Below are 20,599 nucleotides of genomic sequence, written 5' to 3'. Positions count from 1 at the left end.
TGATTTCCTTCCGTACGCATTAAGAGTCATTAAAATTGTTTCGCTGATGAGGGGTGGTGTTTCTGCCCCTCACGGGAGTTCCCAGAGTTTGAATGCCTCGCAGCGTTCAGGTGGGAGGTGGGATTCGGCTGTCTGCGGCTGGCCATCTCTCTGTGGTCAAGCACTTGGCACGAGATAAATCTGCGGCAGGTTTCCCATCTCTGAAGTCGGAGGCAAAATTTACAGGTTGGGTTTTAGCATCGCTTGTGTTAAAAAGTAATTTTATCGAAGTCTGAAAAGTAATGATTTAGGTATTGGCAAATTAATCTTTTTTTATGTCCTGGAGTTTTCTAGCAGAGAAAGTCTCTTTAGTGTATTGTAGTGTGTCAGGTGTATATTAGTGTATCTCCAAGCACTGTTGGGTGCTTGGAGAGAAGTGGGACCAGTGCCGAAGCTGGGCTGGGCAGCTTTTGAGTACAAAATCTTGAGTGCAAAATGAATTTTTTCCATCAGAAACTCTGGGTGGACAGTGGGAGCAGACGGGCTTTTAAAACAGGCCAGCGGGACGGTAACTGGTGTCGCCAGCCTGGCTGCTGCTGGGAAGTGCCCTGCTGGGACGGGGCCCACTGCGAGCTGCCGGGGGGAGAGTTAGGAAGTACAGCACTAACAGCTGGCTGTTGTTTTTTTTTTTTTTTTTCTAAACTCAAATACTTGCCTGTGACTCCAGAGGAGCTGCGAGCTCAGAACAAATCTTGCTGCGTGTGCGCGGGAGGTTCAGCCCAGGATGAAAGGCGAACGAGGCACCTTTGTGGGGCAGAATGGCTAATAAAAGCCTTAGTGCCATCTTCCCTAATTGGCAGACGTCGCCTTTTATTCGCAATGTCTGTTGTATTCTGCAGAGACTGTTCTGTGCCGCTCGGGTTGTGTTGTTTAATTAAGGTTCTTTATTGTTGCGGTGGTAACTGCTGTAATTTTGGTTGCCGGGCCTCGTGTCCAAACAAACACTGAACTTGGGGCTCCTGCACCTGACCTCGGGACTGCGGTGCTCGGGGGTGAAGACGGGGCTTTACGTGTTCTGTGGAAGTTACTAAGGCACAGAGCAAGAGAACTCAACTCTCCTTGCAGGAAGCTTGCACTCTGGGACTGATAAAATATTTAATTTCTTCTGGTCTATTCACCTTTACCTGCTCTCCAGTAATCTCCGAAGTTACGGGGAGGGTTTTCAGCCTGTTTGTTGGAGTATGCCGTAGAGATCGAGCTTCGGTGTTTTCCCCTGCCCGGTTTTAAGTCCCATCTTCAAAACGGACCATCAAAAAGTTAAAATTAGCCAAACCGCCCTTTTCTTCCTCTTCTGTATGCGTAGAATAATTTGTTCTGAATTTTTTATTCACTTGCTGCCTGGTCCCTGTCTTGTAACGGAGTCCGAGGAGTGCTGGCTGCTGAATTCCTCCACCTCCTCGCCTCCATCCCTTACATGCCGTGGATTGTAAGAATTCTCCGAAATAGTGGTGGTGGGTGTTTTGTGATGCATCACACTAACTCAAACCGCCCTTAAATGTCTTTTTGCCCTTCGGGCTGTCATCTTTACACCCTTGTCTTGCCATGCTGCTCTGTAGAGTTGGAAGCACCTTCCATTACTTCGTTCCCGATGCTCCGAGCGGCGGCTGGTGCATTTTGGGGCTCCAAAAGGAGCCCTGCCTTCCTGAGACCTGCCGTACCGGGCTCCAACTGTGAACCCATGCTCATGAAAAATGAGGTCTTGTTCTCCATTAAATGCTGGAAATGCAGCAGCTCAGTAACAAGGAGGATTTATTCTGCCAGGGAGGCCGACAGCTGTGAGTGTATTTTTGGCAGCTTTGAAGAGAATGGGGCAGGAGACAGCAATGTGATATGTGAAAGCAGAGAGAGGGTTTCTGATGGTCTCTGCTACTCTCCTTTCTGGGTTAAGAGAACACAGCTGATTGCTTTATCCTGCTTTTTTTCTCCCTTTACTTCCTCTGGCTTTTGGTTATGCTACACCCCGCATGAAGGACAGTTTTTTAAGAGCAGCATATGATGCAAAAAAAAAAAAAATCTGCTCACGCAGCCCAAATTGCCTTTGAAGAAATTAATGCGGGTATCGTGCCCGGTTAACAATTCCTGCTGCAGTGTGTTTGAAGGGCAGAACTGCCGGCGTGTCCTCTGCGCCGCAGAGCCGGTGGGTGAGGAAGACTGCGGTGGTTTCCCGACCTGCCGAGGCGCAGCCGCCGCTCCTGCTGTCGAACCGGCTCTCCCGAGCCGACGGGCGTGACAGGGGAGGCCAGGCGCCTAGCCAGCAGAAATGAGCTAAATTAATGGGTAAAGCTTTAAAAACTCATGCTCTTAATACGAAATTTCTCTCGCTGAGGGGGTCCCAGGCACAAAGGAATTCAGTCAGGGGGCCAGCGGGGCACTTGCTCCCCAAAAGCCATTGATTTCCCCGTGCAAGAGCCCTGGGGCGTCCGTGCGTGTGGAATGAGAATGATGATCCCAGCTTGCTTCCCGAAACCTACTTTTTCTTCTTTTCTTAACCTTCCCCCCCCCCCAAATTATCTAAGTGAAGGGGTTTAAAAAAAGAAACCAGCTGACACACTTTTGGGGGCTGTATCTAGCAATTCCCTGGTGAGGATTTTTGCATGCTAATGAAGGAGGATATTAAATAAAGGGGCATTAGAGTGTGAGAAACCTTTGCTGATTAAAAAATGCAGTCGGGTGACGTTTAAATGAATTCAAACTGAAAATACTTACACAGCGTTATTTGAAAGACCTTCCCAAACAGGATGCCTAGATGCTTAAACGCAGGCAGGAATAATTAATAGGTGCAAAAAAGAAAAAATAATAGAGGCCTAGTTTGAGGGGCTGTTATTTTGGCATCGCTAATTACAGCAGTGATTTAATGATTTGTTGCCGGGGTGGGTTGAGGGAATAGCTTACCTGTGGGGGCTGGATGTAAAATGCCATCATATTCTTGGGAAGGTGCTTGCGTGCTGTGGGCCTGATGTGATATTTGCTGGGGGGTGATGTATTTCCAGCCAAAATGCCCTTTTTCTTCAAGTCCAGGCAGCTCCAGCCCCTTCCTGGAGAGAAAAGCTCATGGTGGGGAGCAGAGCTGTGCTCCAGGGCGGCTAACAGACTTGGGTCCTTCCTGAGCTCCTGTGGAGAAAGAAGGCGGTTGTCAGAAATACTCAAAATGCTCGTTTTTCAAGCAGTGGTCACCCCCGGCCGGGAAATTGCCATCGTGGCAGAGGAATGGTGATCCTGAGGGTGAAAATGGTGGCCCTGAGGGCGTGAGTCTTGCTGTGAGGGGGGGATGGCGGCCCTGAGTGAGAGAATCTTGTGAGGGAGAAATGGTAGCCCTGAGGGAGAAAGGGTGGCCCTGAGGAGGGGAATGATGACCCTGAGGGGAAAATGGTGGCCCTGCAGGAGTGAGTCTTGCTGCAAGGGGGAGAACGGCGGCCCTGAGGGGGAGATGGCAGGCCTGAGTGAGGGAGTCTTGTTGTGAGGGAGAAATGGTAGCCCTGAGGGAGAAAGGGTAGCCCTGAGGAGGTTATGGCAGCTGCGAGGGGGGTAATGACGACCCTGAGGAGAAAATGGCAGCCCTGAGGGAGAGAGTCTTGCTGTGAGGGGGGGACGACGGCCCTGAGCGGCAAATGGTGGCCTTGAGGGAGAAATGGCGACGCCGAGGCCGTTGTGGCAGCTGTTGTTGAGGGCGAATGGCGGCTCTGAGGGAGAACGGGCGTTGCGAGGGGGGACGGCGGGCTCTGCGCGTCCTGGGCCGGCCCGGAACGGCGCTGCCCCGGAACGCGCCGTGCGGCTCCGGCGGGCCCGGTCGGGGCCTGCGCTGCGCCGCACCGTCCCGCCACCGCCTCGCCGAGGCTCCGCTCCGCCCGGCCCGGCCATGGTGCGGCCGGAGCCCCTCTGCCTCCTCCTTCTCCTCCTGCACGCCGGCCGGGCCGCCTCCCCGGCTCCTTCGGCCACCCCGATCCCGCTCAACGGCACGGAGGCGGCGCGGGCGGCGGGGAACGGGACGCGGCCGGGCCCGACGCCGGGGTCGGTGCTGCCGGCGGGGTCGGGGCTGCCGGTGCTGAAGCGGGCGGTGTATGTGCTGAGCGCTCTCTCCGCCCTTGCCGCGCTCTATTTCCTCCTGAGGGCGTTCCGGTGAGTGCGGGCCGGCCCGGTACCCTTCACCGGCCCGGTGACACCGGCCTGGTCGTCCCCCCCCCCCGGCCCAGTGACACCAGTCCCGCCCCCCCCCCCCCCCCCATCCCCCGGCCCGGTGACACCCTACCCGGTACCTCATCCCCGGCCCGGTGACATCCGGCCTGGCCCCCCGCCCCGGTCCAGTTCCCCCGCCCTGCCCCGGCCCGGTGACACCCGGCCCGGTCCCCCCACCCTGGCCCAGGGCCGTGCCCCTCCTTGCCCCAGTCTCCCCTGGACCCTGGGGTTGTACCCCGTTATCCCGGGATCTCCCCTCCCTCCCTTTGCCAGGCATTTTCCTGTGCATCCAGCGTGTATAAATTCACACCACTGTTAATTACCAAAGGTAATGAGCAACGATAAAACTGCTGGTGCCTCTGTTTTTGCCCTTTTTGGCTGATAAAGGCCCCCGCAGACCCGTGCTGTGGCAGCAAACTCACCCTGCGCTCTCTCTGTCCCTCAGCCTCAGGTCGGAGCGACCCCGAAATGAGCCCAAAACTCGTTCCAGGTTGAAGAAGCCTCAGCGGAAGAAGTACGGCCTTCTGTCAAATTACGACGAGAACATAGAGATGGCCTCGTTCGACAGCGACGAGGACACGGTGTTCGAAACGAAAAATCTGAGGCGGTGAGCGGGTTTTTTGTATGTTTCTCTTTCCCTCGCGAGGGGCTACGAGGCCTTTTCTAAAGGCGTGTGAGCTTTGGCACGGATCCTATAAACAGATCTGCATAAATTAAACTTCGGTGTGTGGTCTCTGCGTGTTGGCACACAGACTTTATCTCGCCTTTCTTCATTTTCTGACCGAGCGTACTGGGAAGGACGCACCGTACGCCTGTTCGCTTTATGCCTTGTGTTTCGCAGGCCCGTGGGAGGGAGAGCCAGCGCTCCTGCCCAGCCTGAGCCTCCCTGTGTGAGGTGGGAAAACAAAAACTCCTGGTTTTATTCTCAGTTTAGGAATTGCTCCCAAGTCACATGGCAGCTAAAACTCGCAGATGTCCCATTGGGATATCCGTTCCTGCTTTCGCAGCGATGGGCTTTCAGCCCGTGGATCGCGCAAGCTGGATTTCTCTGGAGGATGTTGTTCTAAAGCCGAGGAGGAATGGAAGCTCGGCGTAGCTCGCTGCCTGGCCTCTCAGCTCCCCCAGCTGTTGTGAGGTCGGTAGTGATCTGTCGCCTTGAATGTGCTCACGCTGACGCTGGGTGTCTTTTTTTTTTTTCCAGATGATTTGGGACCAGTGCCACGAACTGCGCAGACTGACCAAGGGGGCGCAAGTCCAGTGGAATCACCTTACCAGTGCTCAAGTTTTATTTTTTTATAATTGCTTATAATGACTGTTAATTAACAGTACGAACCCTTCCATAGCTGGGGCAGGGGAAAGGGGACCAAACCTGTTTTCTTCACACGCGTTTTTGGGGAAAGGTGGAGCTGCGAGCTAAACGATTGGGTGCTGTTAACAACGCGGGGGGGTGCTGAGGAAAACGTAACTCCCAGATGAACGCTCAGCTTTTGAAATCTTACCGCTCTGGCCTCAGGTGCTGCGGCTGTGTCTGCTGGCCTGTCAGCATTTTATAGGTGTTCATATCCCTCTCCCTGCTCACCGTGGCAGTCAGCTGAAATGTCAGACGAGAGGAGTCCGTTTGCGGGCTGATCCTCTTTCCTTCGTGCACTATCAGGTTAATTCTTTCGGAAGCGTCTCTGTAATCAACGCTGATCTGGTGGGAGCTGGGAGAGCTCTTGTCTCTTACGCCAGTGGTGAGTTTTATAGTGTGTTGGTTCAGAGAGAGAATAGCTTTGGGAATGAGTTAAATGCATCAGTTTTCTTGTAGTTGCGGGGTTAGCGGTTACACGTCACAATACAGGTCATTATAGGGGTTTACAGCAAAGACACATTTACAAATGAAAGGTGCCTCTTAGCCCAAAGGAGCATTTCTCCAGAAGAGCAATCGGTTGTGTAGTCTGTGGGGCTGCCAGTGTTCACGCTGCTCTGCCCAGCTCCTGTGGCGTGTTCGCCAGAGAAATGTGTCGCTGCTTCTGAGCTTCTGCATTTGGAGCTGCTGGTTCTGTCTGAGATCAGCCGAGGAAGAGCCAGAGCGCTGCCGTTTGAGTCGGGGAACCTCAGCTGCTGGTGTGATGATGGCCGATCTCCGAGCACCTGAAGACTGGAAGAGGAGGACCCAAAGCCCTGTGAACTGCGATTTTTAAACATTTTTAGACATCCCTGGCTCCGAAATAATCTCTTTGTGAAGGGTACTGGAGTTTCACTCCATTTGCTGGTACTCAGGCTGTGCCCCACTGTCAGCCCAGCAAACTGGGGTGTTTCTGGGCAGCCCATTGTGTTGGTATTTGGGTTCTTTTTGTGTGGGACCAAATGCGAATGTGTTAGAAGATCATTGTTAGGTGGATCTGCTGCGAAAATGGTGAAAACTGCTTGCAAAATGCTCCTGTTTATGGCACCTTTTAGCCTTGAAGGGAAGACCCTTCCTTGAAAACTATGGGCAGAGCAGAGCTGCGTCCTTCAGCCCCACTTCCCCCCAAAACTGGTAGTGCCTTTGTTAGGAGAACCCAAGGGAGTTCCCCTGCGGGCCAGGGCGTTCCCTGCTTGACCTTACCTTGAAGATGAAGATTGAGAATGTCTTTGGAGTAACGGCTCCTTTCTCCTGGTTAGCAAATCCCCCGTAGATAAGGGGACAAAACTGACACTTCACGAAAAGAGCAGGGCAGAAGGGATAGCCTTATCAAACAGCAGGGACGGAGGGTTTTGCTGCAAGTCACGGGAGGGTTTTGCTGCAAGTCACTGGGGAGCTGGGGGGGGGGGGTCTCGCTGCTGCCCTGAGATCCTTCCCTTGAGGGAGAGGTGTCATCCTGGTGCTCACCCATGCCAGGGGGTGAGGTTTCCTGGAGAAACGTCACCCCAGGCGCTGGCAGCTCTGTCTTGCACACGTGCAAAAGATTTTTTAAAGATATAATATATATATATATTTTTAGTAATGCTGTCATGTGAACGCAGCACTTTGGATGTGCCCTAATTTCATATCATTTGTATCCTTTCATGCTTCTTTTAGGTACTTTCTGCTTGTTTAGCTGATACAGAGATGAAAGCCTTCGCTGCGTTCCTCTGTGAGAACAGCGGTAATGGCTAAATCTGGCCGTTGCTGCCCCTCGGGTGATCAGAGCAGTGGGTTGTTTGATTCCTGGCAGTGTTATCTTCCTTGATCCTGCACCGTCTGGCAGGTGTGTGCAGACACTGATCACAGAATCACAGAATGGTAGGGTTGGAAGGGACCTCTGGAGATCAGCTAGATGATGATCATGGAGATCTGCCTATTATCTGATAACTTTCTCTGGCACTTCAACCCCCTCTGCAAAGTCGTTCCTTGCTTTGTGCCGAAGCCGGGCGAGCCTGGCTGTAGTTCAGTCCACCGACCTGCCCCGGCACGACACGTTCGTCAGCCTTTCTTTATCTGAGGCGATTAACTCCATCGTTCTTCAGGCTCTGCTCTTCCTTGGACTGATGGGATTTGCAATTTTGAAGTTTCCTTCACCTTGCAGGAGTGGATGATTTTTTTTTTTCGTTTTTTTTTTTTTTTTAATGTTAAGAGTTGAATGATTTGGATCAAAGAGAAGGGGACCTCAAGCCGGAGGTCCTGCCACGAAAATAGTTTTGATAGAGTTTGATTTTTGCTGGAACAGGTATTTGGAATTTGAGCAGGGAAAGATGTGGAGGGATGCAGGCAGAACGCGTAACGAGGTCCCCATTCTGGTGCTGTGTAGGCAAATGATAACGAAGTTGAAGGCCCGGAGGGTGTGCCAGCCCGCTCTCTACGCACCACGTACATGTTTCCAGAGCCCTTCTGCTGGCCGTCTTTAAAGGGGGGTGGGTTTCATCACGCGGAGAATAAAAACATGATTGCGGGGCTGTAGCGTAGCGTTGTTGTCGCTTTTATTCTGATCCTGTTTCGGCTGGAGAGAGGTTTGAGCTGTAATCAGTGACCCTGGGTGGCTCGTTCCATTTTCCCCTGGAGCGTCTTGTATCTCGGAAGCAGCCGGTGGTCTGGGTTTGCGCTTCACGGGCCAAGACTTTACATTCCGTCTCCGTTCTCAATCATGGTTAAAGGCGTCTTCTGAGAGGAGAAAACAAAGGTGCTGATTACAGACTCCTTCAAGGACAAATCTGTTGCTCAGCACAGCTGTTACTGAGCTCCGTTTCTCCTGGAAGAATAAATTGAAGCTATCGCAGGGGCTTCTGCTCGCAGCGGAGGGACGGTGAGCCCATGGGCAGTCAGCGCCAGGCTTTCGAGTGAGGGGGAGATCTTGCTAATAATAGTGGCTTTTAAAGACTTGCATTTTGTTTCCATAATAAGAGAGAAGTTCAGTAGTTACGCGAGTCACAGTTTTAGTTACTTTATGTGTATTTGATACCCATGTTGATAACCTCTCTGCAACAGTTAGAACTTCTAGCAGTTTTTCAGGATAGATTTAAATACGCAGATGCAAACAGACGCCCGTGTGCTCTGAGCCAGCTCCGGCTGCATCGGTGCCGGGCTGTGTACGAGTACGTGCCGCTGCTCGGAGGAACGTGTGTCTGTCCCTGGGCAGGCTGGTGCCTCACCGGCTGCTGCTGCACTTTTCTTTCTCCCAGAGGGAATTGGGGTGTTGGTGGGAGCCTCTGTGGCCACCAGCTGCCCTCCACTGTTGGGCTCTGCAGGGCTCCTGACGCCCCTCGCCAAAAAGCTGTCGGAACCGGTGAGGACCGAGAGCGGAGCGTGCGGTTCCCTGCGATGCTGCGCAGTCACAGGCCCGTGTGTGTGTGTGTCACGAGCGGCTGCTCCTCCAGAGTTCGCTTGAAACAATCACTGTTGTTTAAGCCAAAGCCTAATTTCAAAAGTTTACGTAATTGCCTCTCTGATCTTCTTGGAGGGCTGCATCGAATCCTCCGCTGTTGATATTGAACTGCTAGGCAAATCGACGGGACCGTTCCGCTGAGGTCGACTGAGATCGACTGAGAGCGATGTGAGCAGCAGCTCTCTATTGTTAATAACGTGCTTCTGCTTTGTTTCGTTTGTACACGGGGCCGGAATGGGATCTGCGGCGTTAAAGTGCTGGGAGAGGGACCTGTGGTCTGAGCAGATTGCCAAGAAGTCAATAAACCAGCACTCGAGTGCATTGTGTTGTCTGTGCTCTCAGAAATGGAGGAGCTCGTCTTTCACCCTCCTGCTTGAATTGTTGATTTATCTTTAAACGGCAACCAGTCCTGTATTGATTGATTGTTTTACTTTCACTTACAGCGTGTGTCCCCCCCCTCGCCTCCGTTGTATCTCCAGACAAATGAAATAAAGCATTCCGTTTCACCCCGTTCCTCCGTGGCAGCGTGCTCGGCCGCCGGCGCTCAGGGTTGTTTTCGGGGCTGCCTCGCGTTGCTGCTGAGCCAAGGGGATGGTGCTTTTGTGGATCCTTTCTCTGCTCGGCTGCCCTCGCCGAGCATCACCCTGCTCTTACACCGTCAGCCCTTCCTGGCTGTTAGACCCACATTTCTCTCTTGTTGCCTGCCGCTCGCCTTCGCCCTTCATCTCGGGGTTTGTTTCAATTTTCTGAAGTCTCCTCCCTTTCCTTTCTCCCCATTCTCACATTAATCCCTGCTCTTGTACAGGAGGACTAAGTAAAATCCCCGCAAGGGCCATCCCAGCCTCTCCGCAACAGAAGAACCAAGTGGCGTTTCGCTTTTTGGGAGTCGGGAAGGAGAGGCTGTGCCCTGGCTGGGGACGTCCTGGCTCCTCAGCACAGAGAATTAAAAGCCCGAATGGAATTAAGGGCGTTCCCTGGTACTAACATCTGCTTCTCGTCCGTCTTCCAGATGTGCAGACGAGTGGCGCTGAGGAGACGAGAAGCCAAATTCCCCGTGTCCCGCTCTGCCGCCCCGCTCTCCGGCCGTGTCCCCGTGTCCTGCGCGCAGGAGGCAGGTGGCTGCAGGCTCGTCCTGGAGCGTGGCACAGCCAAGAAAGAGGCTTTCCTTTGCTCCGTGTTTTAACCTTCTTACTGGTAGGGGCTTCTGTTGTGCTGTGCGGAGGGCAGCGGGTGTCGGGGCCGGGCAGGAGAGGGGCCGGTGCGCGGGCGAACCCTGTAGATGGCACTCACAGACCGAACATGCCGCTGACGGGGGCACTGCCAGCACCTGGCGAATCTGAAAATAAATCCTGATGCTTGAAAAGGGCAGCTCTTCCCTCCAGCAGCTCTGGGAGCGTGGTGGCGGCGCCCTCTTGGGGGCTGTGTCCCCCCTGGCCTCGGGGAGCAGCAGGGTTTGGGGTGGCTCTTGGGGAGCTCTTGTGTTTCTCCCAGCTGCGGTGGTGCTGCTGCCCCCGGGCTTTACCTTCGTGGGCTTACCCCAGCCCTGTCAGTACTTGTTTGCAAAGGCTTTTTGCCATTCTGGGGCAGACAAAAGTTTTCAGATCCCCTAATTTGATGGAATTAAGCTGTATCTCCCCGCTCGGAAGGCTTGTCTGTGCAGAGCACGGCGTTGGCTCGGGCTGGGCCAGGGCTTGGCACGAGCCCCAGCGGGACCCAGCCCGGCCCGGGGTTTGCTCCCTTCTCCTCCGAGCCGTGTTTCCTGGTCCGTGTGCAGCACAGACATGTGAAAACCCAGCCCTACCGCAGCAGCACCCTTGGGCGCGCACCTGGCTTCCCCTGGGGAGCGAGCCATGCAAAATTAACTGCAGCAGGGCTTAACGAAGGAATGGAGGGTGTTCACCATGGCAGCGATACGGGCTCGGCATCGCGCTTTCGAGCCCTGGTCTGTGCGAGAGGCTGGGATGGCATTCAAACCAAGTGCTGCTTCTTTTTCAGGCTGAGGGGGCTGAAAATTAGCCCCAATTAGCACTAATGGCCGTGGCCTGTGCATGTTGATCAGCGGCAGATGCGTTGTTCTCCAAACCATTTCCCTGGCCCTGTTCTCTCTCTGCTCTGAGCCCGAGCTCTCACCTCTGCCGAGGTCTCCAGCTGGGGACGGCGCTGGCTGGGATTCCAGTCACAAACGCAAGCTGGCGGCATGGATCTGCTCTGAATTTATTTTAAACTCCAGTTAAAGTGCTCTCTCGATGCTTTGGATGCAAATTTCCTGCCTTGAAATGGGAACTGCGGGCCCTTGGCTGAGCCCTGGGAAGCTCTTTTGATTTCACCAGCCTGTTTGCTGCCGCAGCGTTGTCACCTCGCCGCCGTGCTCCGCGGAGTGCAAAATAACCTCTGCCGTAGGGTGCCGGGGGAGGAACCACCTCTTCTGCGGGCACAGAAAAGCACTTCTCTGCCACTCCGTAGCCAGACCTGTTTTTTAATGAGGGTTCATGTATAAACTTGGGGTGTTTTTTGGGGGGTGGTGTGTGTGTGTGTGTGTGTGTAGACAACAGTCTGCGTGTGAGTTTTCTGGTCACTGTGTGGAAGAAGAGATGCTCTGAGTCCCTTTGGTCACCCGGGGAGGTGAAAAGAGAGAAGCGTAGCATTTTGCTATGGGTAAAGGATGTTTCATTCATGGATTTGAGTTCTTCCTCAAGGAGGGAGATTCCTCTAGTACCGTAAAAAAGCTCGGCTCTTAGTAGGTGGCCGTATCTGTGCGGGCAGATCTCCATCCTCTGGGTTGGGGACCTTCCAGCACTCCGTCTCCCTGATGTCCCCGCGGATGCCCCGGCCTCTCGGTCCCCTCCTGTGGAAGGGGTTATTCTGCTTCTTGCCGTTCACCTGGCTTCACGTGGGTCACCGCGCTTTAGTCATCACCTTTGTAAGATAAGGAGAGGTGAGGACCGTCCTTCCCGGCTGGCAAACGGGGCCGGGAGCCACCGTCGGGGCTGGGACCTGCCGCCGTGGTGCTGAGCAGCGAGGGGCGGCCCCCGAGGGGGAAGGAGATGAGCGTGGTGGTGGTAAGAGATGGCAAGCGTTTTGTTCGATTCGTTGCTCATACGCTCACTGAGCGGCTCTGGGGACGTCGGGGGTGACCGCGGCTCTGGGACGTGGAATTTCCACGCGCGCAGGGTTTTAGCTGCGCTTCTGATTTTGCTTCCCGTCTTTCCAAAGGTGCCATCAGGGTCCCTCCGAGCCCGGGGGCTCTTCGCAGGGAGTGTCCGGGGCGGTTTTCCTCCCCAGATGCTGCAAACAAGATGGTAGACTTAATCCCGCGGTGCTCTGCGGGTACTGGCGCCGCACTGAAATCGCGGCTCCGTGTTTGTTGTGGAATACGGGCTGCACATTGGGAAAGTAGCTGGAAATATTTGAAAACCCGCTGTAGAGTCTCCTCTGATGTCTGTTCTGTTCCGCTCAACAAAGCTCCTCTACACAACTAGCAGGATTCTTCTGTATAAAAAATTAGCTTTACTTAGTTGGCTTTTTGTCTAAATCCTTCTTCTGATCTTGATTTTTTTTCTTTTTTTCCCATCCATGATGGAAAGGTGAATGGAAGTGGCACTTCAGCCACAAAAGCCCTTCCTTTAGAAACGTTGGTTGTTTTTTGTTTTAAAGAATTTTAAAGGGGGCTTTGCAGGGGAGAGTGGAGGAGTGTTTTCTTTTTAAGTTACACTGGGGAATAAAAAATATAAAGGAAAGAAATGATCATAACCGCGCTGGCGCTGGAACAATATTTTTTTTCGAGTACCAGAGCTAATTGAAGAAGGAATTCGCACAACAATTTTTGCAATCTAAGGATGAGTAAACATTAAAGGGGACGCGCTGCTTCTGATGCATGCTAATGTGTGACTGCGCGCGTCGGAAGGCAGAAGATGGCCCTAAAATTAAATTCAAGATGAACGTCTCAGATGTTGCACTTCAGTGTTTTCTTCTTTGCGTTGCCAGATGAAAGGCGCGAGCTGAAGCCCGCGTCCAAGGACACCTGTTGAGAGGATGAAACTTCAATGCACCTGCGAGATGAAATCGCCAGAAAACGGGGCTGTCGGGTCCGGTTCGGTGGAAGTGCTTCGTCGGGCTGTGGGATTGCTGTGGATCCGTGCGGATCTGCTTCGCTTCCGCAGGGTTCCTTACGGGTTCGGAGACCCCCCCGCCCCCGCCCGTGGAGAGGTGCTTGGAGACAATTACCAGCTGCTTTAATTAGTTTCTGGGATGGAGGGAAATGGGCTGACGTGTTACAGCACATCACATCAATTGCGGCTCCTGGGCGTGAAGTGATTTGTCTTTGCCGGCAAATCCAACTGGAACGGCACCGAACCTGCGTGTGAACGTTGGCTGGCGTGGGCCGATGCCTCCTCTTGGCAGCTTCTCCTGCTTTCCATACGTTCCTGCGCTGGCCACGCTGCCACCCGCAGCTGTTGGCGCTCGGGGATGCTCCTGCTCTCTTTGCAGTCGGAGTCACGCTCCCGTCTGCTGCTGAATACGAGCCGGGAAAGGGAAGGGTTGAAATTTGCAGCTGGAAGAGACCGTTCTGTTCATGGCGCTCAGCCTCCCACGCAGCGACAGCCCGTTTCTCCTTTTTTTTTTTTTTTTTTTTTTTGTGAGTTGTGAAACTCGAAGGTTTCCCTTGGAAAGGGTGCCAGCCTTCGTCTGAAACGCCCGAGCCATGGAGCGTTTACCGCACCCCTGATACGCTGCCAATATGTTCTGGTGGTTAATTACTCTCGTTCTTTTAAAGAAGAAAAAAAAAAAAAAAAGAAAAACCTGATGTACTTAAAATAATCCTAATTGTTCCGTTGTTCAGCCGGAGCTGAGCACACCCTACCCCCTCTCTCTGACAGAAGTGGTGTAAAAACCGTTTCTGATGGTGAAAAACCTGATTTCACGTGGGCCGTGAAATGCCCACGGCCAAAATGGGCATCGAGGCTGTGAACCAGCAGCTGGGGGTTTGGAGCCTTCGGGGGCGTCACGGTGCTCTTTTACCCCCCTCAGACCCCGGGCAGGGCCACGGAGGGGCTCATCTGGCACCGCCTTCTCCAGGGACATCCCGGCTGGGGTCGGCTCTTCCAAAAAAACACAACTTTCGGCTCTCCGTACTTGGTGTTTGCTCAGCCCGGGACCATCCTGCTGGTGACCCACGGGGTCCCCGAGCCCCGTCTCTGCCCCGCCGCCTCCTCGGGCGCTCTGCAAAGCAGCTCCCATGCCCGCGGCCACCCTCGGAGTTGTCACCCGGCTCTGGAACGTCCCCCGAGGGCTGCGCGGTCGTAATTTGTTCGTTTAGCTTTTACGTGCGTGAAATCTAGACCTTCTCCCTGCGTTCAAAGCAGAGGCCCCCAGCCGCGGTCCCCGGGGTCGGGGCAGCCTGGCTGGGCTCCCCCCGGGCTCCTGCAGCCGCGGGTGTCCCCAGGGAGCGATTCCCAATTCCGGAGGGCCGTTCTCCCGGAGGGATGGAAGGGTTGGCTGTGGCACCGGGCTGGGGAACCTCGTCATATAATGGGGAATCTCGAAAAGGAGGAGCAGGACGGCGGCAGCGTGGCCGTCATTGTGTGCAGTTGAAGGCACAGCAGGACCCGGCGACGCGTCGGTTCAAATTCTCCGGTACCGGGGTATATTCTGATCTCTCTTATTTTTTTGGGCCACCGTTATTTTAATCTGCCTTTCTCTCACATCAAACCCCCTCTTTCTAAAGAATGCAGAGAGGTATTAGGTTTGTGCCCTTTGTGATACGTAGCAAAGGTTTGACGTAGACCGCTTTTTTTTTTCTTTTAGAAGTGCAGGGTTTTTATCCACGTTACAACATTAGCTTCTCCACAGTCGTCATTTTGGCTTCTCGACGGGCTTGGGTGAGTGGACTGAAAACGGTTTCTGTGTTTGTTAGAGGAAGGGAGGAGGATGTGTCCTTAATGAAGGTTCCCATCCCTCTCACACACGCGTGTCCTGGTGGCTGGGGCCGCTTTGGCGAAAGTGACGTTCAAACCAAAATAACTTTCTTCACCTGAAACCGTCAGGAACGTCCCCGTTGCCTTGTGAGACTGGAGGGGTTCGTTCTGCACCGCTGCCGCCGAGGGGGGTTTGCCTGGGGGCCCTGCGGGTCAGAGCCAGCCCTGTTTTAAAAGCTGTTTGTGGCCAGCAGAGTGCGGCCAGCAGGTGGAGGGAGGTCATCCTCCCCCTCTGCTCTGCCCTGGGGAGGCCCCATCTGGAGCGCTGGGTCCAGTTCTGGGCTCCCCGGTTCCAGAAGGACAGGGAACTGCTGGAGAGGGGACAGCAAAGGGCTGCCAAGATGCTGAGGGCACTGGAACACCTCTCTGAGGAGGAAAGGCTGAGGGATTTGGGGCTGTTTAGTCTTAGATCTTTAGATCTTATCAACGCTGATAAATACTGAAAGGGGGGGTGTCAGGAGGATGGGGCCAGGCTCTTCTCAGTGGTGCCCGGGGCCAGGACAAGGGGTAACGGGCACAAACTTGCCCATGGGAAGTTCCATCTCAAGACGAGGAGGAACTTCTTTGCTGTGAGGGTGGCAGAGCCCTGGCACAGGCTGCCCAGAGAGGTGGGGGAGTCTCCGTCTCTGGAGACATTCCAACCCCGCCTGGACGCGTTCCTGTGCCACCTGCTGTGGTTGACCCTGCTGTGGAGGAGATGATCTTGAGGTCCCTTCCAACCCCGACGTTCTGTGATTCCCTCCAAAAGCAGGTGTTTTCCACATAGAAAATAAGGCGGAGGGAACCTTTTATTAAACGGAGGAAGGATTGAGGCACGGCAAGAACTGCTTTGCCGAAGGGCGTGCAGGGAAGTGGCGGCAGAGCGGAGAAGCTCAGCGAGATCCTCGGGTCTCAGCCCCGCGCCTGCCCCGCTCCATTTTAATTCCCTACTCTTGGGCTGCCGGCGGCGTCTTACGGGATAAGCAGGACTTGGATTTCCAACCTCTTAAAAGAGGCGATTTAAGGAGATTTCCAGGGGAGCGGAGCTGCCGGCATGCTCCGCAGCTGCCTCCCCTTCCCCTGCCTTTCCCCAGGTCACCTCTTTGCGCTGAAGATGGTTTTTTTTCTCCCCCTTTTCTCCATCCACGCGCGCTCCTTTTAGAGGCTCTTTGCTCTCCTCGCTTTCCCACAGCTCAGAGCCATTCTCCCAGCTTCAAAAGGTTTACTAATTACCCTAATGAGGTCAGGAGAGACCAAACGGCTTCTGTGACTTAAAACGGGGGTGGGAGGGATTTGGATTGGGGGGGGAAGAAATATCTTGGCTGGTGCCTACGGGAGGCGTCTGCGGGAAGGTGGCGTCTCCGCCCCCCCACCTCGCTCTCTCCCATCTCCCGCAGGAAAAATCAAAAAAAAAAAAAAAAAAAAAGAAAACGTGGACAGAAGGTCTCACACGTATCAAACAGCTTTTAAAAAGAAATTCCTTTCGCCTGTCAAAAGAACAAACAGATAACACCAAAAACTGTCAGAATTAGTGTCGGAGTAATTGCGGAAGCTCTCCAAGGTTAATGCTCCATTAGCGAACAGCTCTCACGCAGCTAAAAGCCGGGACGAGACAGGTTGTCAAAGGCTTGCTGGAGATTAAAGAGCTGCGTTCCCAGCCTAAACTCTCTGGTGGATGTTGTTTGGAAGGGGAGGGAAAGCCAGGGAGGGGGGGGGGATTGTGTGTTTGTGGGATGAAGATAACACCAGCCGGGGCTCGCGCTGCCGGGGCATGGATGGAGCAGCGTGACCCCGGAGCGGGAGGAATGGTTTTCAGACCCGGCTGAGGTCCCCGCTCCCCGAGCCCTGGGGTTTCCGAGGGTTTCGCCCTCATTTAAACGCCCCACAAATTTTTTTTTAGCCCGTTTTAGGCCAGGTTTAAAAGCAAATCCCGAGGGCAGTGCCGGCCCCAAGTCCACAGGCGGTCTGAGACCCGGCACAGAGCATCCTGCTTTATTCCCAGCTGGAGACGCGCCGGGTCCCCGGCAGGGAGCAGGAATGGGGGGTGCTGGGGGCCCTGCCGGTTGGGAAATGAATTCTGGCCGGGTGTCAGCCACCCCCCTGGGATTAGTAGCCCACGGGGCATCGGTTTCAAATTGGATGGGGGCCTGATTTCATCTCCTAGGCCAGCGTGAGGCTCGTTTCAATAGAATTGACCTTTTTTTTTTTGCTGGAAGAAAGGAAAACCGTTCCTAGTGAGGCAGCACCCCCTGTGCCCCCAACATTGCCATGGCGGGGGGGGGGGTTTGTGGGATTTAACAGCGCCTGGGAGGACGCAATAGCGGCTGCGGGATCGCCTTTTCGCGTGGGGCCGGGTTTTCAGCATCTTCCAGCAAGGCGGTGACCTCTCCTGATGCCTGTGGGGCTGAGCTCAAGCCTTTCACTCCCTTCGAAAGCCCGGCTTTGTCCGGGAGCGCGTTACCCAGCGCCGAGGTGGGTTCGGAGAGTGGAAAGAAGGCGGCTGGACCCGTGCAACCTTGCAAATGCCGTGGCGAGGACTGGCCCCAGCCATTTCCATCGCAACTTCCCCGCCTGTAAACAAACACCTGCTCAAAAGGAGCCGGCGGGTGCCCGCTGCCGCTCTTGGTCTGAATGCGGACAAGGCTGGCGTGCCCGTGTTCTTCGTCGGGGCTGTCGCTGCTTTTAAAGCTGTTCTGATGGTGTTACGATAGCGCCCGAGATCCCCACCGCCGCGTCGGGGCTTTGTTACGCCGGGTGCCATGCCCGCAGAGGCGGAGAGCCGCCCGTCCCCGTGCCGTGCTGGGGGGGAAAGGCTGAAAAGGCTGAGGAAGGGAATGGAAAAGGGGAGGGGGGAAAAAAAAATATGAGGTAGAGCCTTGCCGAAGGGGCTGGCTGGAGAGCAGCGTGGTGCCGCGGCTCCCAAACCTGGCCTGGCTGATGCGGGTCCAGAGGAGGCCACGGAGATGATCCGAGGGCTGGAGCATCTCTCCTAGGAAGACAGGCTGAGAGAGCTGGGGGGGTTCAGCCTGGAGAAGAGAAGGCTCCGGGGAGACCTTCCAGTCCCTAAAGGGGCTCCAGGAAAGCTGGGGAGGGACTCTGGAGCAGGGAGGGGAGCCATGGGACGAGGGGGAAGGGTTTTAAACTAGAGCGGGGCAGGTTTAGATCAGACATTAGGAAGAAGTTCCTTGCACTGAGGGTGGTGAGACACTGGCCCAGGTTGCCCAGAGAGGGGGTGGAGGCCCCATCCCTGGAGACATTCAAGGCCAGGATGGATGAGGCTCTGAGCAACCTGATCTAGTTCAAGCTGTCCCTGCTCACTGCAGGGGGTTGGACGGGATGGCCTTCAGAGGTCCCTTCCGACCCAACACATTCCATGATTCTATGATTCTTTCTCCTGGCTGGAGCCTCGGCCGTGGAGGAGACGCGGCTCCGGGCGGCAGGGACGGGATGTCCCGTGGTACCCGCAGGAATGGCTGCACCCCGCGCAGGCGGGAGGGGGGTCCCCAGCCCCGGGTCCGGCTCCGGCACAGCAGGACCGCGAGCGATGGGCCCGTGTCTGATAGCAAATGGCTGGGAGTTCACTTGAGGGAGGTGAGCGAAGGGCCGCGCTGAGAGGGCTCTTGAAACGCATCGCCGCCAGCGAGGGAAATGAACAATGTCATAATTCGAGAATTAAATCTTTCCTCTTCTTTTCTTTTCCTATCCTGATATAATTTGTAATGATTAGACCTGGGGTGCAGCGCAACCAGACAATGCCAAGTCGTCTATACAAGAGCAAAACAAGACTCCTGCACAGACCCTGTCTCTTTATTAAGTTGATTTGCATTCATAATCTTCATTTGCCGTTATTATTTTTCCCCCTTGTGCTTAGTGAGTGATATTAGCATAAAGTCCCTTTTTTCTTGTTTTCTATTCACGCTCAAGGTCAGAGACTTAGTGAGACACCAACGAAAACAATCTCTTCCTCACCCTCTTTTAATTCTTTGCAGAAACATGTCCTGGGGATTTTAACATAACAATTGCTGGAAAAGGAGGGGGGGAGACCCGAACAGAGCCCTGTCTGTGCTGGAAATGGAGCTGCCCAAAAGAGAGATGCAAATCCACGAAAAGGAAGGAGGGGGGAAATGGATGCGGGAGCAGCTCCAGTCCCACTTCGTTTCTCTTCCGTGGCCGAGCTCATCCATGGATGGGTTTCCTGGAGCCGCCGCAGAGCGGACGGCGCAGGCAGGGGGCTGCAGACACCTCCGGCCGTGCCGGGGTCCCCAGGGACAGCCCAGTCCCGAGAACCCCCCCGCTCACCCGCCGACGCCTCGCCGAGCCAGGAGCACCCACCGGCACACCGGGATTTTGCCGGGGCACACTGCGGCCAGGTCGGTGTTTCCCGGCTGGGGCTCGCGTGCTCGGCTCAGGGTGCCGAGGAATGTCCTCGGGGAATGGTGCTTCCCTGGGGGCCGTTCTCCTCCTCAGCTGGTTTCTCGTTTCAAAGCCCGGTGGGCGCAGGGACGCCCCATTTGGGAACCGCGTGGGGACATAGAAGAGCTGGAAGGGACCTGTGGCCACCGTCTCCTGTGGCCACCATCTCCTGCGGCCGCCATCGCCGGGTCAGCAGCCTCCACAAGGGGCTGCTGGGGGCAATTTCTGAGCTTGGGAAGGGACAGGGTCAAGCAGAGGAAGCCCCAGACCCCCCCAAGTCCTGCTACTGAAGCCAACCCCCCCAAAGCCATCCCCCCTCTGCTTCCGAGCCCCGCGGCGGGGGCACAGGCATCGCTCCCATGGCCGGTTGTGGGGACAAGAACAGCCGAGCCAGAGTCCGGTTTCACCCCCGTTAGAAGATTAAAGGAGGAGGAAAAATAAAAACCTCAGCCCATTGCTGAGAGACTGGCACGGAGCAGCCCCCCCCTGCCCCGGGCAGCCCCTTTCCCCCCTGTACCACGGAGCAGTCGGGCACCGGCTGGTTTTTGGGCTGGTTTCCAGCTCCTCGGCGGCCACCAAGGGGGTCTGACACTGGGGTGGGACAAAAAGGGGGGACCGGGGCTCTGGCTGCGCCAGTCGGGTTCTGCTGGAACCAGTGTCGGACGCCCCCCCCACCCTGCGCCCGGCGCCGGTGAAACTGGGCATGGAGGGTAAAATCCCCTTTTTGCAGGTTATCGGTGGTTTTGGTGGGGAGCGAGGAATCGGTTCCCTTCCCTGGGCTCGAGCCGCGGTGATTTTAACATGTCTCAAACCATGTGAGTCTCTTGTCTTGGCCGTGAACGCTTTGACGCGGGATGTTTCCAGCCTGGCGCGGGGGCTGGATGGTGGCAGATGGCGGCTGCTGCCATTAATGTCCCAAACGCTCCCGAGCGACCCGGCCAGGAACGGGGAGGGATCGACATCAGGAGCCGTGAAACATCTGATGGCCGGACTGGAAATGGGGCTGGAAAGGCTGGCGGTAGCTGGGATACGGATGCTGTCTGGGGGTGCGAGCGCAGAAATATGTCTTATTTCACAGAATTGGTAGGTTGCTGTATTTTTTTTTCCTGCGGATGCTTCAGGGCGTGCGGCGCTCGGCTGCGACGCGGGTGTTTTCGTGCCCCTTTAATGCTTGGCTAAACAGTTGGAGCCGCTGCC

At 55.1% G+C, this 20,599-nt stretch overlaps 2 protein-coding genes across 2 annotated transcripts in view; both read left to right on the top strand.

Annotated features, from left to right (window-relative positions):
- Positions 1 to 3,842: 3,842 nt before the first annotated feature.
- Positions 3,843 to 4,823, top strand: FAM174C (family with sequence similarity 174 member C). Its single transcript, XM_054181736.1, has 2 exons — positions 3,843 to 4,155; positions 4,658 to 4,823. The coding sequence occupies exons 1-2, from the start codon at positions 3,896 to 3,898 to the stop codon at positions 4,821 to 4,823; spliced, it is 426 nt and encodes a 141-aa protein (XP_054037711.1). The 5' UTR covers positions 3,843 to 3,895.
- The window catches only part of EFNA2 (ephrin A2), a 90,845-nt gene continuing 74,925 nt past the window's right edge, over positions 4,680 to 20,599 (top strand). The window contains exons 1-3 of the mRNA XM_054181737.1: positions 4,680 to 4,819; positions 5,414 to 9,766; positions 10,045 to 10,229. The gene's annotated coding sequence lies outside the window, so the exon portion shown is untranslated. The remainder of the gene's footprint in view (positions 4,820 to 5,413; positions 9,767 to 10,044; positions 10,230 to 20,599) is intronic.

The sequence above is a fragment of the Rissa tridactyla genome, chromosome 22, assembly GCF_028500815.1.
Source record: "Rissa tridactyla isolate bRisTri1 chromosome 22, bRisTri1.patW.cur.20221130, whole genome shotgun sequence".
NCBI classification, from domain to species: domain Eukaryota; kingdom Metazoa; phylum Chordata; class Aves; order Charadriiformes; family Laridae; genus Rissa; species Rissa tridactyla.
This window is presented reverse-complemented; position numbering and strand designations above follow the sequence as displayed.